At 36.5% G+C, this 17,174-nt stretch overlaps 1 protein-coding gene across 3 annotated transcripts in view; it reads left to right on the forward strand.

Annotated features, from left to right (window-relative positions):
- UNC13C (unc-13 homolog C) overlaps nucleotides 1-17,174 on the forward strand; it is a 601,702-nt gene that overhangs the window by 211,570 nt on the left and 372,958 nt on the right. For all 3 annotated transcript variants that reach the window (XM_028100275.2, XM_088025127.1, XM_028100274.2), the window contains one exon: nucleotides 7,633-7,852. In XM_028100275.2, coding sequence (XP_027956076.2) covers nucleotides 7,633-7,852 — 220 coding nt within the window. The remainder of the gene's footprint in view (nucleotides 1-7,632; nucleotides 7,853-17,174) is intronic.

The raw sequence follows: 17,174 nt of genomic DNA on the forward strand, positions 1-17,174 counted from the left end.
ATTTTTAGATATTTTATTATTTTTGGTGCAATTGTAAATGGGGTTGTTTTCTTAATTTCTCTTTTTGCTACTTTGTTATTAGTGTATAGAAACACAACAAACTTCTGTTTATTAATTTTGTTTCCTGTAACTTTTACCAAATTATCAGTGTTAATAGTTTTTTGGTGGAGACATTAGGGTTTTCTATGTGTGGTATCATGGTATCTATAAGTAGTGACAGTCTTACTTCTTCCTTACCAATCTGGATGCTTTATTTCTTTCTTTCTTTTGTCTGATTGCTGCAGCTAGAACTTCCAGTACTATGTTGAATAAAATTGGCGAGAATGGAATCCTTGTCTTGTTCCTGATCTTAGAGGAAAAGCTTTCAGTTTTCCACCATTGAGTATGATGTTAACTGTGGGTTTTTCATATATGGCCTTTATTATGTTGAGGTATGTTCCCTCTAAACCCACTTTGTTGAGAGTTTTTATCATGAATGGATTTTGTATTTCGTCAAATGCTTTTTCTGCATCTGTTGAGATGATTATATATATAAAATATACATGATGATTATATATATTATATATATTTTATTATTATTATATTATTCCTCTTGTTAATGTGATGTAGCACATTGATTGATTTGTGAATATTAAACCACCCTTGCATCCCTGCAATAAATCACACTTGACCACTTGGCCATGGGGCATGATTTTTAAAAAAATCTATTGTTGAATTCAGTTTGCTAAGATTTTATTGAGGATATTTGCATCTATGTTCATTGGAGTTACTGGCCTGCAATGTTTTTTTGTAGCATCTTTGTCTTCAAACTTTAAAGTTAATAATTCTGTCCTGAAAAAAAAAACCACATGATCTAAAAATGTTCAGCCTCTCATTACTACCCTCAATGCCCACATTAGGTAAAAGGCAAGTCTAAATGTCATGTCTGAAAATGGTCTGAAAAGCTCATGTTTGTAGCCCATGGAGTTTAACTGGATCCCAAACACAACCTTTGGGTTTCCATTGAATCAGCTCTCACAACTGGGCAGAAAATTCCTTTCTTCCCCCCAAACACCTGGAGAATCTGTTTCTTTTGGGCTCTTTTACATATTAAAATAATTTTTTCCAACACTTCTCTAGTAGGCTATATCAACTTAGTCTGCCATGTTGCCAGATCAGTTTTTCAACGTGTAAAATAAATAAATTAATACTGCTAGAATGCTCTTGGGGGCATCAGTGAGATAACAAATGGAAAGCACGTCAACCATTTTTGACACATAATTACATAGTAAATATTAGTTATTGTTTTTTATTATTAACTTCATTTACTGCAACTTTCCATGGCTCCATGCCTGGCTTTGCTTGGTTACACAAGAGAACAGTGAAACAGATTCCCTTTAAGAGGGATAGTCACCCCCTTCCCTCTCCTACATTTACATTAACTCTTCTTTCTAATCTTTCATGGCCTCTGTCAGAAGATTTGTAAGAACTCTTGACTTGACCCCAAGTGTTAAAAATAAACAAACAAACCTTTCACATTAAAATGACAAAAGTTTCCTTCCAGTGAAAGAATTCATATTATTTTTGATCTCTTATATTTAATAAGTTCCTCATCTCCTATTCCATTATTTATATATACCTTTTTTTACTGAGGTATAATTGACGTATAACATCTAAATTTCAGGTGTTCAATATAAAGATTCAATATTTGTATATGTGGTGACATAATCATCATAGTAAGTCTAGTTAACATCCATCACCATACATGGTTATGTGTTTTTTCTTTCTTGTGATGAGAAGTTTTATGATCAGCAGATTTCAAATGTATAATAAAGTATTATTAACTATAGTGACCATACTGTACATTATAATCCCATAACTTATTTGTTTTATGACTACAAATTTGTACCTCTTGACCCCCTTCACAAATTTTGCTCATGCACCATCCCCTGCCTCTGGCAACCACCAATCTGCTCTTTGGATCTATGAGCTTGACATTTTGTTTTTGCTTTTGTTTTTTTGTTTTTTTTTAGATTCTCCATATAAGTAAGATCACATAATATTTGTCTTCCTCTGACTTAGTTCACTTAGCATAATGCCCTCAAGATCCATCCATGTTATTGCATATGGCAAGATTGTACTCTTTTATAGCTGAATAATGTTACACACACACACACACATTTTCTTTATCCATTCAACAACACTTAGGTTGTTTCTGTGTCTTGACTGTTGTAAATAATGCTACTGTGAACATGGAAGTGTATGTCATTTTCTAAATTAATGCTTTTGTTTTCTTCAGATAAATACTCAGAAGTGGAATTTCTGGGTCATATGGCAATTAGGTTTTTAGTTTTTTGAAGTGACTCCATATTGTTTTCCATTTAGATTCCCACCAACACTGCAGAAATGTTCCCTTTTCTCAAAATCCTTGCCAACACTTATTATTGCTTATCGTTTTGATGATAGCCTTTCTAACAGATGTGAGGTGGTATCACTTGATTTTGATTTGCATTTCTCTGATGATTATGAACATCTTTTCATGTGCCTTGTAGCCATATCTATGTCTTTTTTGGGACAATGTCTGTGCAGATCCTCTGCCCATTTTTAAATCAGGTTTTTTGTTTCCAGCTATTGAGTTGTAGGAGTTCTTGATATATTTTTGGTATTAGTCTCTTACCAGATATATGATTTGCGGATATATTCTTCCATTCAGCAGGTTGGCTTTTCATTTTGTCAATGGTTTCCTTTAGTGTGCAAAATGGAAGCAGACATGCTTTGTTCCTGTTGTATTAACAGTTGGTTGATTGGAATATTGATGGTCTAAAAATACTCGTCATCACCTTTGGCAGGAAGCCTGATTGCTTTATTTCTCAGGCGCATTTTAATTTTCTCATATAGTTATGAATAAAAAAGGCAATTCATTTTTTTCCTGTGTCCTAATTGTTCAGAAAGTGACATATTAGAGCATTTCACCTTAGATTCCAGTTTCTTAGAGGAGGAATTTTTAACAAAATAATTGTTTAGGATATGAGCATCCTCCCTTTTGTAATCTATAAGCTGTACTTTGCTAAAGAGGCTTATCAGAGTCAAAGCATTCCTTAACCTCATTTCTACGGATAAAACAGTGTCTCCACAAAATAAAAATTGACTTCTTTCTTCTGCAGTCGCCTCAGTAATGTAAAACTGATGTTTATCAGTTTTATTTCAATTGTGTTGTCTTATATTCTGTCTATAAATAGAAAAAAATCCTGAAAGAACCTTTACAAACTTTGAAAAATTAAATTAACTTTATAAAAATTTTAGTGCTTTTTTTGTTTTATAAATTACTTTTACAGTGAGCATGCATTTTATTATAATTAGAAAATACATACTAGAGAGGAAAGTGACATATGAGATTTTTTGTTTGTTTGTTTGTTTTGTTTTGTCTTCATTTTGACTGGGGAAAAGAAAAGATTATTGTTAGCCAATGAGAATTATTTAATTTTGCAGGTCACTTCCATGAAGTGTTGAGCATGATTTCCAAAATCTTTGTGATTCTTAAAAGAGGGGGGAAAATGATAGAACATAAATACACATCTATAAATACCAGTATCATTTAGAAACAGGAGGCTCCTACACAATGTAAAATGCAACCTGATTTATAGTTATTGGAAGGATATTAAAAAAAGAAATGAAAATACATTTTAGAAAGTACTATATGTTTATTGTGGAAGACTGGGAAATTTTAGAAACCTTTAAAATAGATTAACAGTAATTCTTCCATATTGCTGAGTTCATTATGTCCTTGGGTCCTAATCCCAGTAGATGAAGGCTCTGCTTGTTCTTGGGACCACCTTCTCTACGTATCTGTCTTCTGCTTTACCTAGGCCAGAGACCCTCTCTGGAGAACATACCCAGTCTCATCCTTGCATGTCAGCTAGGATCCTATTAACTGTAACTAGTTATCTTTCTAGTAAAAAGTACTACATTAAAAAAAAATCTCTTTGCTTTCAATCCAACTCCTAATGGTGAGTTAGATTCCCATTTTCTATGGTCCATGGCTAATTTTGGAGTTTCCTCTTGATTTCTTCCACTTTGTTTTATTCAGTGCTCCTTACCCTATTTTTTTGACTTATTCCACAAAACTCTCACACTCTTGGTTCTTGATTATAATCTTTGATTTGGTCTTATTTTGCTGCTAAGGAAGTATGTCATTTTCCCAGGATAAAGTATTCTCCTGAGAGTAAGAATCCCCTCTTATGAGATAGATTTTTACATGCTTTCCTAACTATTCACTTACTGAGTTTCTAAACTGACCATCCTTGCATCTTATACTTTGCTTCAATTAAGAAATGTTGCCAGGGCGCCTGGGTGGCTCAGACGGTTAAGCATCTGCCTTCGGCTCAGGTCATGATCCCAGGGTCCTGGGATCGAGTCCCGCATTGGGCTCCCTGCTCCTTGGGAGCCTGCTTCTCCCTCTGCTTCTCTCTCTCTCTCTCTCTCCCCCTCTGTCTCTCATGAATAAATAAATAAAATCTTAAAAAAAAAAAAGAAATGTTGCCATATGTCATTTTTTAAAAGACTGATTTATTTGAGAAAGTGTGTGCCCGAGTGTGGGGAGGGGCATAGGAAGAGAATCTTCAAGCAAACTCCCCACACTGAGCCCAATGCTGGGCTCAGTCTCATGAGCCATGAGATCACGACCTGAGCTATAACCAAGAGTCAGACGCTTAAAGACTGAGCCACCCAGACGTCCCTCCATATGGCATTTATTTTAGAGTAATTTTCAGCTTTGATAGACAATGCTCATATCCCAAAAATCACAAATGGAAAAGATGCATATTATCATTTCCTGAAGACTAGAGATATATACCCTCTAGTGAGCTATCCAATGTTTTCTCCAGCTTCTATAGCTTTTGAATGTTAGATTTATTTTAACGCCCCATTCAACTGATTTTCAATGTGCTGTCTATTAAATTTCCCATATTTCTTTTTTTTAAAACGAGCTTCACTCTCTTTTTATGAAATGGATCATGCCTCTTTAATCCCAACCAAACAAAGCATTTCAATGAAAACTTCTCAGCTGTCTATTCAGCACTCTTTTGTTTTTCTCTAGCATGTTTAATTTTTTAGAATGTATTCCTTATATTTATTACTCCTGCTATAACCTAAGGATTTAGAGGCCAACTATGTCACTTGAATTCAATAAAAAGAAAATATACACATACGGAATTAGAGAAAATGTATGAATCATTTACTTAATTGTGAAATATGTAGATAAGTTCATGTTCAAAACAACCCTTTACCCAACCCTGCTTTCTTAGCTCATACATATTTTACTTTTCTTGGGTTCATTAGCAAACTATTCCCACCTAGTGTTCTATTGGGTTAGAATTACTACTCTCTACAACAAATTACCTGATGTGATTGCAAATATAACAAACTCCATACTTAATTTTTATCTAAACCAAAAATGCTACATTACACACACACAGATAACACACACACAAACCCCTCAGCCCAGTTAGAACAGGAAGCTGTCTATGGATGGCTGATTGAAAATCTATTAGGCCAAGAATTGTTCAGTTCACTTTAATGATATTGAAGATACCCACTCTGCTAAGCAGCACAATGAAAGCAAAGTTGAATAATGCATAGTGTTAATGCTAAAAGAACTCTTAACGGTTTTTTTGCAAGACAAGACGTCTTCATTATGAGATGAAGCCAAAAGATATACTTGGCTTAGGCTATATTTATTGAAGAGGATGGATCCATTTGTTTGTATAAACCTTAATATGGAGGTCTCCCACTTGAATAATTCCTGTATTTGATCATACTGCTGCTCTGTAGACTCACGTGAAGTATTAAAAGCTTTGACCAGACACTCATGTAATATAGCAAGGCTGGATCTTGCTGTTTAAAAGTTAGAAAAAATTTTAGTGAAGCTTAACTCCCTGCAGGGGATCTTCCAGTACCATTACCAAACATATTCTGGGAAAACACACAGTGAGGGGAATGTACTAATAAAGGGAAATATGCTGTTACCATACTGTAGAATTGAAAAATTGTGGGAAGTTGGCCATTTCAACACTGTGAAGATACTCTGAAATGAAATTTAAGATATTCTGAAATGAGATTTAAGGGTCATTGATGAAAAATATAATTGTTTCATTTAACAATTAGGCTCCTACAGGATTTATGTAAACATTCATTATGCATCAGGCAGTTGTGTGAAATTACCTGTAAACGTAACTTCAGAGAGTTATAGTCTTTCTTTCAAGAACTCATCTGCAGGTACGCCTGGGTCGCTCACTCGGTTCAACATCTGGCTTTGGCTCAAGTCATGATCTCAAGGTCCTGGGATTGAACCCCATGTAGGGTTCTGCCCTCAACAGGGAATCTGCTTTTCACACTCTCCCTCTCCCTTTACCCCTCCCCCAGCTCATGCACGCTCTCTCTCTCTCTCAAGTAAATAAATAAAATATTTAAAAAAGAAAAAAGAAGTTACCCACCTAATTAGATATGAAAAGCACAGAGAAGGACTCATCCAGACCAGTCTCTTTCCTATCAACCTATGGTGGTTTCTGGAAAATCTACTATGAGTACTAACATTTAGTATTTATTTAGTATTTTGAAGTTTCTAGTTGGTTGGTTACCATCCAACAATTTGATCTTCAAAATAATACAGCAGGTAGGTAGATATGTAGGGGAAGAAAGTAAGGCTTCGAGACCTAAGTCTCTCTGGATTATAAGACTTCTAAGTGGCAAAACATTCACTCCACAAAATATGTGTTGTACCCTTACTATGTGGCAGGGACAATGGTAGGCACTGTTAGACGCTAAGAAGAGAAATATGGAAGATTGACCGTAAATATGGCCTGAAGAAACCCATATTACATGTCATGTGATTGGCCCTATGCTAGGGAACTCAGGTCTCCTGGCTACTCATGCAGTGAATTTTTCTATCCCACCAGTGGCTTGTCATTGAAAGTCCTTCCGTGTGTTATAAAAAGGTATCTCCCTTTAAAATATTACCATTACCATGAGAGAGTGCCACATTTAGCCTTTACCTACTACTAGTGGTGTCATAAATTAGTTGATGAGCTCCTTCCTAAAGGATAGGCAATGAAAGCAGTCCCCTGCAGAAGGAATTCTAGAATGAACATACTTCAGGTCTGGGAAAGGTTGGAATGTCAGGAGAGTAGAGTTAGGAAAGAGAGGGCTTAGTAGAATACAAAAGACGGGTGGGGATGTTTCTGGATGGTTAGCATCAGCATTAAGAATGCTTCCCATCTAGTTCACAATTTTTACCAAGAACCAGCTTAGACCAAGGAGATCTATATCATTATCTGTGGCCTCATAGAGTCTGCAGTGTAGCCGGACATGGACATTATCAGGTAATTAGAGTTTCTTGCTGCTGTGAAAGAAGCTTGCACAACAGTGGAACCCAGTCCAGTCTGGGAGATTAGGGAGTTCTCTGTGTTCAGATGACTGAACTGGGCCCTAGAATGCTGAGAGAACAAGTGAGCAGAATTACTGTGCTTACTATCATGACTTGTCAATAATTAAGAGGTTCTTTCAAAATACTATTTTCAGGGAGAAGTGATAAAATAGTTTTATATTGAAATTCTCTGAATCCACTGACTTGGCTGGCATTGTAACTTATCTTTACAGAAAATACATGTCTTCAAGAAGACCTTGCAGGCACTGATCTACCCCATGTCCTCCACCACCCCCCACAATTTCGAAGTCTGGACGGCAACAACACCCACCTACTGTTATGAGTGTGAAGGGCTCCTGTGGGGTATTGCCCGGCAAGGCATGAAGTGTTTGGAGTGTGGAGTGAAGTGCCATGAAAAGTGTCAGGATCTCCTAAATGCTGACTGTTTGCAGAGTGAGTACCTGGTTAGGGTAGAGATGTATATGCAGACCCTGCCTTATCCTCCATGTTTTCAGGTTAGACCTCTTCAGCTTTTGCTGGTTTTCAGTAATTCCAACCCCCACCCCTCCTATCACACAAAGATTCATGTACAACCCATCAAGTCATATTGTTGATGATGTGTTCCCATAGTGCTGAGCACGGACTTAGGTGCCTCAGAGCAATGGCAGGCTCACCAAGTAGAAAACTTAAAAGCGACTTCTGATCTCTTTGGTCACTTCCATCTCATGATAGCCCTGCGTGGAAAGTGGGAATGTGTAAAGTCATGTTCCTCAGCCAAGGACTAAGGCACACCCTTGTGATTACAGCAGTCTGAATTCCTTCCCAAGCCTATTTGGTGTCTGCCAGGAGTCATATTCTTGGAATTGGGAGGTTTTGTGTTTGAATATCGAAGACACACATAACTTACCAGATATGTGACCTTGGGCAAGGTTTTTAACTTCTCAGGGCTTCATTTTTCTCCACCAAATGAACAGGAATAATAAAATTTACCTCAGAGGGTTATAGAGAAGACTAAATGAAAGTCTCTGCTAAGAGCCTGGCACATAGTAGATACTCAATGAATATTAATGGCTTCCCCATCCTTTTGCACTTTTGAAAAGGTACATGTCACTTTGACCTTTATGACGTTACCTTAAATTTTCCATTTCCAAAAAAAAAAATTCTTTATACTACTACTTTAGATTAGGCCCAGAAATGCCAAAACATCACAGTCTAAAATATGTATTACTGACTTTTCAGTGCTGCGTTGATTTGGTTGTGTCTGTGACACTGAAATTACTAAAAAAAGAACAAAAACAAAACAAAACACAAACAAAAACTTTGCCAAGGAAATTTATTTAAACACGGAATTTCATTTGCAAATCTTTTTTTCACATGTAAACATTGTCCCCTCTGTTATTGTTTATATGAATACAATGAATGTGTAACATCCATGGGTTGACTAAAATTGAGGGGGATCAGAGGAAAATGTCAAAATAAAGATTAAATCATAAATGCTGTCATAGCTGATTTTGTAGTAAGTCATACACATTCTACAGTATTCTTTACTTCATTAGTATTCTCCCTACACCATGAGATCAGATGGAGGTTGTTAATGGTAATGAATGTGTTTTTTTGTTTTTGTTTTTGTTTTTTCAAAACAGGTAGTGTCTTTGAAAAATAAAAAGTATATTTAGGAATAACTGCTTAAAAGGAAGGGAGATTGACTCAATACTACTGAGCTAACTTGCATAATCTCATCATCCAATTAGAATTCAGTCTACTTATTTAAAAACTGAATTATAAAGAGGCATTTTAAGAAATAAGCATATTAGGGCAGTGACATTTGAAAAAAACAGAAAAACATTGCCATCTAGAAACAAATGGCTTCCATTTGGAAATGGAAGGAAATTTTTTCCATTAAGGAAAAAAATGATGTAGATTATACTTCAGAAATGAACTGATTCTTTTCTCAGTGTTTGAGAGACTAAAGATGTCACACATTCATTAGACCTTGGAAACATTTTTATATTACATTTCTGTTTCTTAAGATACATTGATGGATATTGGCTAAATTAGGCAACTTTTTCTTTGAGGTTATTCATTAAAATGCCCACATAAATTGAAAGAAATCAAAAATAGTTGAGAAAAATGAGGGTGGGTATGAGTGCCCCAGGAAGGGGAGTATTTTCTTTAGTAATACCTCCTTACTGTTTTCCTAAAATCCACCCTTGCATTGAACAGAAAGAGACTTTGCAAGTATATGAATTCAACCTCAGCACTTTCCACAAAAACTACCAGGAAAATTTGAAATTGACCCTACAGAATCAGTGACACTTCCTTAAGGAATTTATCTTTTCATTGCTTTAGGCCAAATAAGAGTCGTCTTCAGGTTTTTAGAACACGTATTATTTTGCTAATCTTTTTCTGAAGACTTTGCAGTCTGTCAATATAGATGCACACACAAACACACACTCAGAATAAAAACAAAACTTGTTCTCTTTATTTCTCCAGAATTTAGCACACGTTGTGGCATCATAGTTAGATGTTTAATAAAGGTTGGTTAAAGCAACAAATGAGGGCATGAGAACTGCAGTTAGAAGTAGCATGCAATGGTTTAAAGATTGTTCTTTTGTAGAATCATAGTTTTTTTAAATTTTTTATTGTTATGTTAATCACCATACATTACATCATTAGTTTTGGATGTAGTGTTCCATGATTCATTGTTTGTGCATAACACCCAGTGCTCCACGCAGAACATGCCCTCTAATACCCATCACCAGGCTAACCCATCCCCCACCCCCCTCCCCTCTAGAACCCTCAGTTTGTTTTTCAGAGTCCATCGTCTCTCATGGTTGGTCTCCACCTCCGATTTCCCCCCCTTCATTCGTCCCCTCCTGCTATCTTCTTTTTTTTTTTCTTAACATATATTGCATTATTTGGTTCAGAGGTACAGATCTGTGATTCAACAGTCTTGCACAATTCACAGCACTCGTCATAGCACATACCCTCCCCAATGTCTATCCCCCAGCCACCCCATCCCTCCCACCCCCCACCACTCCAGCAACCCTCAGTTTGTTTCCTGAGATTAAGAATTCCTCATATCAGTGAGGTCATATGATACATGTCTTTCTCTGATTGACTTATTTCACTCAGCATAACACCCTCCAGTTCCATCCATGTCATTGCAAATGGCAAGATCTCATTCCTTTTGATGGCTGCATAATATTCCATTGTGTGTGTGTGTGTGTGTGTGTGTGTGTGTGTATATATATATATATATATATATATATATATATATATATATATATACCACATCTTCTTTATCCATTCATCTATCGATGGACATCTTGGCTCTTTCCACAGTTTGGCTATTGTGGACATTGCTGCTATAAACATTGAGGTGCACGTACCCCTTCGGATCCCTACATTTGTATCTTTGTGGTAAATACCTGGTAGTGCAATTGCTGGATCGTATGGTAGCTCTATTTTCAACTGTTTGAGGAACCTCCATACTGTTTTCCAGAGTGGCTGCACCAGCTTGCATTCCCACCAACAGTGTAGGAGGGTTCCCCCTTCTCCGCATCCCCGCCAACATCTGTCGTTTCCTGACTTGTTAATTTTAGCCATTCTGACTGGTGTGAGGTAGAATCATAGATTTTTAAGGGAGCCTTTGAGATCAGTGGATTGGAGGACCCAATCTACTGATTTTACTGAGGTCACACGATACAGTTTGTTTTTGTCAAAAAGAATCAAATAGATATTACACATAGGGTGAGAACCCAGGTCTCTGAACTCCCAGCCTAATGTTCTGTCCTAATTTATAAAGAAATATGCAAAGTTTGTTTAAGGGAAAAAATGGTAAGTTGATGAATTTTATTTATGGTGCTTTTCTACTCTCCCATGTAGTACCCCTGACTTTTAGGCAAATTATGCTGCCCAGATGTTGTCCTCACATCATGATGATGACTCAAGGCCTGTCCTCTGTGGCCAACCCACCGAGCTTGGAGTATATCCCTATTACAACATACCTACTGCATAGACTTTTCAACAACACTAAAGAGAATATCATCTAATAAATTAATTTGGGTAAAAGTGGAATCAATAGTTGAGTTACCATAATATAATGGTCATTTTCTTAACTTTAAGGAATAGACTAATAGTGGAGCATAGTTAGGTTTGGGGTAGGCTGCTGTAGGGGGACAAAAATGGTGAGTATGCTTTACACGATGCTATATAGGTATTCAACATCGATAAGCAACAGATATCTTTACATCCATATCTGTATCTAGATTTCATAGTCCTCAGTTACTTGAGAAAGATCTTGTTTCTAATCCTGCTGCTACTGGAATTTTTCAAAACATCTCTGAGCATCATTATGTAAAAAGAGTTAATAATACTTGTTAATGCCACTTAACTGAAGACCACCAAAACACATCTGTAGTTTATATTATTTTGAATGTAATTAATTAACATATAGTGTATTATTAGTTTCAGAGGTAGAGGTCAGTGATTCATTAGTTGTATGTAACACCCAGTGCTCATAACATGACAGGCCCTCCTTAATGCCCATCACCCAGTTTCCCCATCCCCCCACCCTCGCCTCCAGCAGCCCTCAGTTTGTTCCCTATGATTAAGAGTCTCTTATGGTTTGTCTCCCTCTCTGATTTCGTTTTATTTTTCCCTCCCTTCCCCTGTGATCCTCTGTTTTGTTTCTTAAATTCCACATATGAGTGAAATCATATGATAATTGGCTTTCTCTGATTGACTTAATTTCACTTAGCATAATACCCTCTAGTTCCATCCACATCATTGCAAATGGCAAGATTTCATTTTTTTTTGATGGCTGCATAATATTCCATTGTATATATACACACCACATCTTTATCCATTCATCTATCAATGGACATCTTGGCTCTTTCCACAGTTTGGCTATTGTGGACATTGCTGCTATAAACATTGGGGTGCAGGTGCCCCTTCAGATAAGTATGTTTGTATCTTTTGGGTAAATACCTGGTAGTGCAATTGCTGGACTGTACTTTAGCTCTACTTTTAACTTTTTGAGGAACCTCCATACTGTTTTCCAGAGTGGCTATACTAGCTTGCATTCCCACCAGCAGTGTAAGAGGGTTCCCCTTGCTCCGCATCCTTGCCAACATGTGTTGTTTCCTGTGTTGTTAATTTTAGGCATTCTGACTGGTGTGCGGTAACACATCTGCAGTTTTATAAGTTCAGTTTATTATCCATTGCTGCAAAGGAGAATATACCGCAGGATAAACCATGGGACATCTCAGTAAGAGGGTTTTAGAAAGCAGAGGTTGCTCTGGATCAGGTGTCTGAAAGGACAATTTATGATCGTGTAGGTTAAAAAAATCTTACCTACCAGGAGGACAGACGAGAGTGAGGCAAATAACTGTACCTAGCTAAGAAACAGTGGTCACTCATGAGTTAGGAGAGGGGATGTTTGTTATTTTGTGGTTTGTTTTCATTTGCGCTTAGATAAACTTGTGAGATGGCCTTGTTTGTCTCACGTCAGCATGGTCACGGTCACACAGCCCATGTGAACGTGGTGTCCTGTGAGTTTGCTCATGTCCAACAGGAGAACAGCATGGTCTAAGAATGTGAGTACCAGGCCAGCTTCGAATAACACTGTGAACTAGTTGTGTCAGCCAACTTCCATTCAGAGGCTAGTTAAAAAAAGAGAAATAGAAAAAAATCTTGGGTTTAAAATTTTCTGTTTTCTTTTGTTTTATCTTTTTTTTTTTGAAAAAGACTTGGAAAAAATCTGTTGCGAAAAGTGATAAGAACAAGAAAGATCTTTCCTCTCTCCATCTCTCCATTGATTTCTTTTTTCCTTACATAGTAAAAATACTTCTGAAATTGAGCACTTTTTTTCTTTTGTTGAAATTAGTTTTTCCCCTCATCTATACAATTTTTGACTCTGAAATAATCGAAAAATCTTAAGGAAGTTAGTATCTAAATAATGCTCAGGAAATGTAGTAGCTCTGACAATTTTGAGAGTGCATACCTGATTTTGTCTTCTTTTAATATGCAAATGTTTCTGAACTTGTTCTCAAAGTTTGCATTTACCAATGATAGGATGATTGAATATGGTGGAGGTGGGCAGCGAAGAAAGGTTGATTTTTGGTTTTGGACCCAAGCTCAACAAAAGTAAAATTACTTTATAGAAGGTGGCAATTCCTTGAAAGGGGGCTCCCTGCCCACATTCTCCTATTGTCAGTGATGGGGACACCTATGAGAATGGGAGGTGATGCTCTGCTAGGTCTGTGATCCTCCAATTATCCTTCTATTAAATGTCAGTTCTTTATTGTGTTCCAGAAATTGTGTGGAGTGTGTAACTTTGATTGTATAAGACAAAGGAGACCTGTGATTTGAAGACTGGGGGAGTTGTAGTTTTGCTCCTTGGAAAGATTGAAGGCGTGTTAGAAAAGGAGGATTAAGATGATCTTGGCTGTAAAGCAACTAAAGGGAAAAGGTAGAAAATGCCAGCTACATGCCCACCTACATGATTTCATGAGAAAGAAAAACAGAGGCACCAAGAGTAGGCCCACCTACAGGATTTTATGGGGAAAGGAAAGAAAAGCAATAAAGTTTCATAGGTTAGAGACTCCTAGAGAGAGAAATGCCTCAGTATCAGACCTTCTGCATGCTTTCTGTGCATATCAACCACCTATTTACTCTGGGTTCACCAGCCTCAAATGCAGGTAAAAATTTATGGATATGAAAAATAAAAATACTATAATTTCTTCTAGTTTCTCTGAACTTTTTTTTTTTAAGATTTTACTTATTTATTTGAGAGAGCGAGCACACAAGCAGGGGGAGCTGCAGAGGGAGCGGGAGAAGCAGGCTCCCCACTGAGCAGGGAGCCCGATGTGGGTGGGGCTCGATCCCGTGACCCTGGGCTGAAGGTAGATGCTTAACCAACTGAGCCACCCAGCCACCCCTGAATTTTATTTTCTTAAATCTTCAAGTACTTCATTGGCTCCCATCTAGCAAGTTCTTCTAGAGCATTAAGCATATGGCAGACATTGTTTGTGACACTGTCCATGGGGAGAGCTTTCAAGGAGTTGCTCTACAGGTCAAGTAATCTTAAAGCTAAAATCCCCAAATTCCATGTTAATGTAAAATTCTTTAATAAATGCTTGTGTCTTCACCTTGTGACATCTAGACCTTATACTTGCTCAATTATTAGTATTGAAACTTTTATACATTATCTCATTTAATCCTTACAGTGACCCTGTTAAGAAAGATGCTACTATTATTTCCTTTTGTTTTTCAGATGAAAAAACTAAAGTTTACAGAAGTAAAGTAGTGCAATTTCAGATGGTTAATAATTGGCAAGTCAGAATTCACACAGACTGTCACCTTTTAGTATATGCAAAGCATCATGAGCCGCTATGCTCCTTTGCTTTATCTAAAAGTGATTTTATTGATATATTTCTTCCATTTTACATTTGGACTTATGCCCTTGTTTTATGCTGACTATAAGTGCATGAGGCCAACCACTTTCTGCTTTCTAATGATGGGCACAGCCTTTGTTTTCTGAAAATTCTAAACCTGAAGCCAAATGCCCAATGTATTTTGTCTTTTCATAAGACTCCACAGCATGTATGTCATTTTACACTGAATTTATTTTTGTTTTTTCCAGGATCATGGCCTTAGGGTGAAAGCATACACAAAGTTCCTAAGACATAAAATTGAACCCAGAGCCAGATTAAATACTCAAATATGGCGATCATTTTATTTTAGGTTCCCCCCAGGAATATTTTATCTTCTCTATTTGTCGAATGTATCCTATTTTCTAAAGAGCATGCCTGATACTTGGAACACACATTTAGTTGAGGTTGGCCTTATAGGCTAGCATGTAAGCTAAATGGATATACAGGCAGCTGAGCCAGTGGTGATTGATAAATGTTTAAGAATTTCGTGAGGCAGTTGCTTGAAATAAGCCATATTAGGAATATTTACACCATAGACATCTGCTAATATTACAGGTCAGGTGTGGTTTTGTTGTTGTTCCTATTTGTTTTGTTTGTTTGTTTGTTTTCCATAAGGGAGAGAGAAAATGGGACCACTGGGTTAGGGAGCCTCTATTTCTGTTAAGGAAGAGATAAGATCATATGCTGAGAGTGGAGGTTAATGGGGTGAGGTAAGTGACTTGAAGAAAATAGAAATTTTTGGAATCACTCTTGAGAAAAATAGAAAAGAAAAGAGACTGAGACCAAGAGACACTGTTGCAGCTGTTAGATGTACATAAATTGCCATGCAAAGTTGGTAAAATTATGAATTTCACATGAAATTTATATGTTTTGGGTAATAAGTAAAAAGTATAGAGAAAAGTGAGAGTTCTGATTAAGTGGCTTTCCCATTAAATTATGTAGAAAGGAACCATTTGAGGTAAGTTGGCCTCTGTTTATGGATGAATTCTCTTATATCTCTTGCAAGGATGAATTTTGTTGTTCATAATTGTATCCTCTGATCTGTCAATTAAGTATTTTTAAAAGTAACAATGATGCATTCCATTTGGATAATGTATTACATTTTACAAAGTGCTTTCACTGTACATTATCTCTTTTGATCTCATTTATTGTTGATCCTTGGTTGACATATTACTACTCATTGTATTTCAGTGAAGCTACTACACCTTCTGTCATACACTTTGAAGGAAGAGTCATATAAATGCAAATTTAAGTTTATCTCTGATGACTTTGAGATAAACAGACCAAGCCTGAAGGAATATAATAAACCCAAAGGGTTGGAAATTTGTGGCAAATTGCAGCTATCTCAGAAATAGTTTCATTAGAAAAATCAGGTTTGATAAACAATAGGTGGTGGAAAGTGCTTGCAGATCGGTGACAAAAATGACAGATTTGTCTCTGTCTCCAAACTACATAGATTTAAGTTGAATCATTTCCCTCAGATCAAAACATGTAAAAGTAAAAGTAGAACTTTTAAAATGCCACATATCTTTTTCTAGAAATAACAGATAAAAGGTTTAAACATAAGCCTCTGTTAAACTGCTCTCCCCAGAATAGTGGTTTCACAGTTGATGGTTTGTCTGTTGTCCACAAATTAGAGTTCTCTGCTCCAACATCAAGAGCATTGGTGAAAGATTTCACAGCAAATCGTCACGCTTTCTTAATTAACTCTTTTAAAAAAAATTCAGGAGGCGGTTGTTAAGTACAGAGATTTGATTCCTTCTAACTTTGAATTTGGTAGTGATTACTTAAATGAGTGTTATTACATGGGTGGTCGTCCGCTGGCTCTTCCTGAATTTAGAAAAATAATCCAAAATATATTTAACTCTCAAGGACTTTAACACTCTTTTTCTGTAGCCTTTGGGAGCACTGAGAGCGAAAACAATAATAGTTACTTAGAAATTTGGGGGAGAGTTAAATTTTATGGCATTTCTCACCTGTTGAACACTCATTCTTAGGATGGCTGTCACATATCAAACTTTTGGGGCACTTTGAATCTTGCAGTAATTTTTTCAAGGCAGCACTGCCTTTTCTTTCTACTTAATGAATATTTCCGTACTTGAAGTACAATATGCCTATTGGGTACCTGGGAGTATTCAAGTAGCCTAAGCTAGTTTTACTGTATAAGAATTATGCATGCACAGTTAAACCATTGTTGATAAATTACAAACATGCTTAATTATTTAAGGATATGCAATTTACAAATGCGTAGCTTTGCTATGGCCTGTTTTAACAGATGACTAGGGCATTTAGAATGTCCTTTCAAATTACCTTAAATTTAATGCAGTCATTTTTAG

This window comes from Eumetopias jubatus, unplaced genomic scaffold (genome assembly GCF_037043125.1).
Source record: "Eumetopias jubatus isolate StellerSeaLion01/CBP00866 unplaced genomic scaffold, mEumJub1_p1.0 scaffold_7, whole genome shotgun sequence".
NCBI lineage: Eukaryota > Metazoa > Chordata > Mammalia > Carnivora > Otariidae > Eumetopias > Eumetopias jubatus.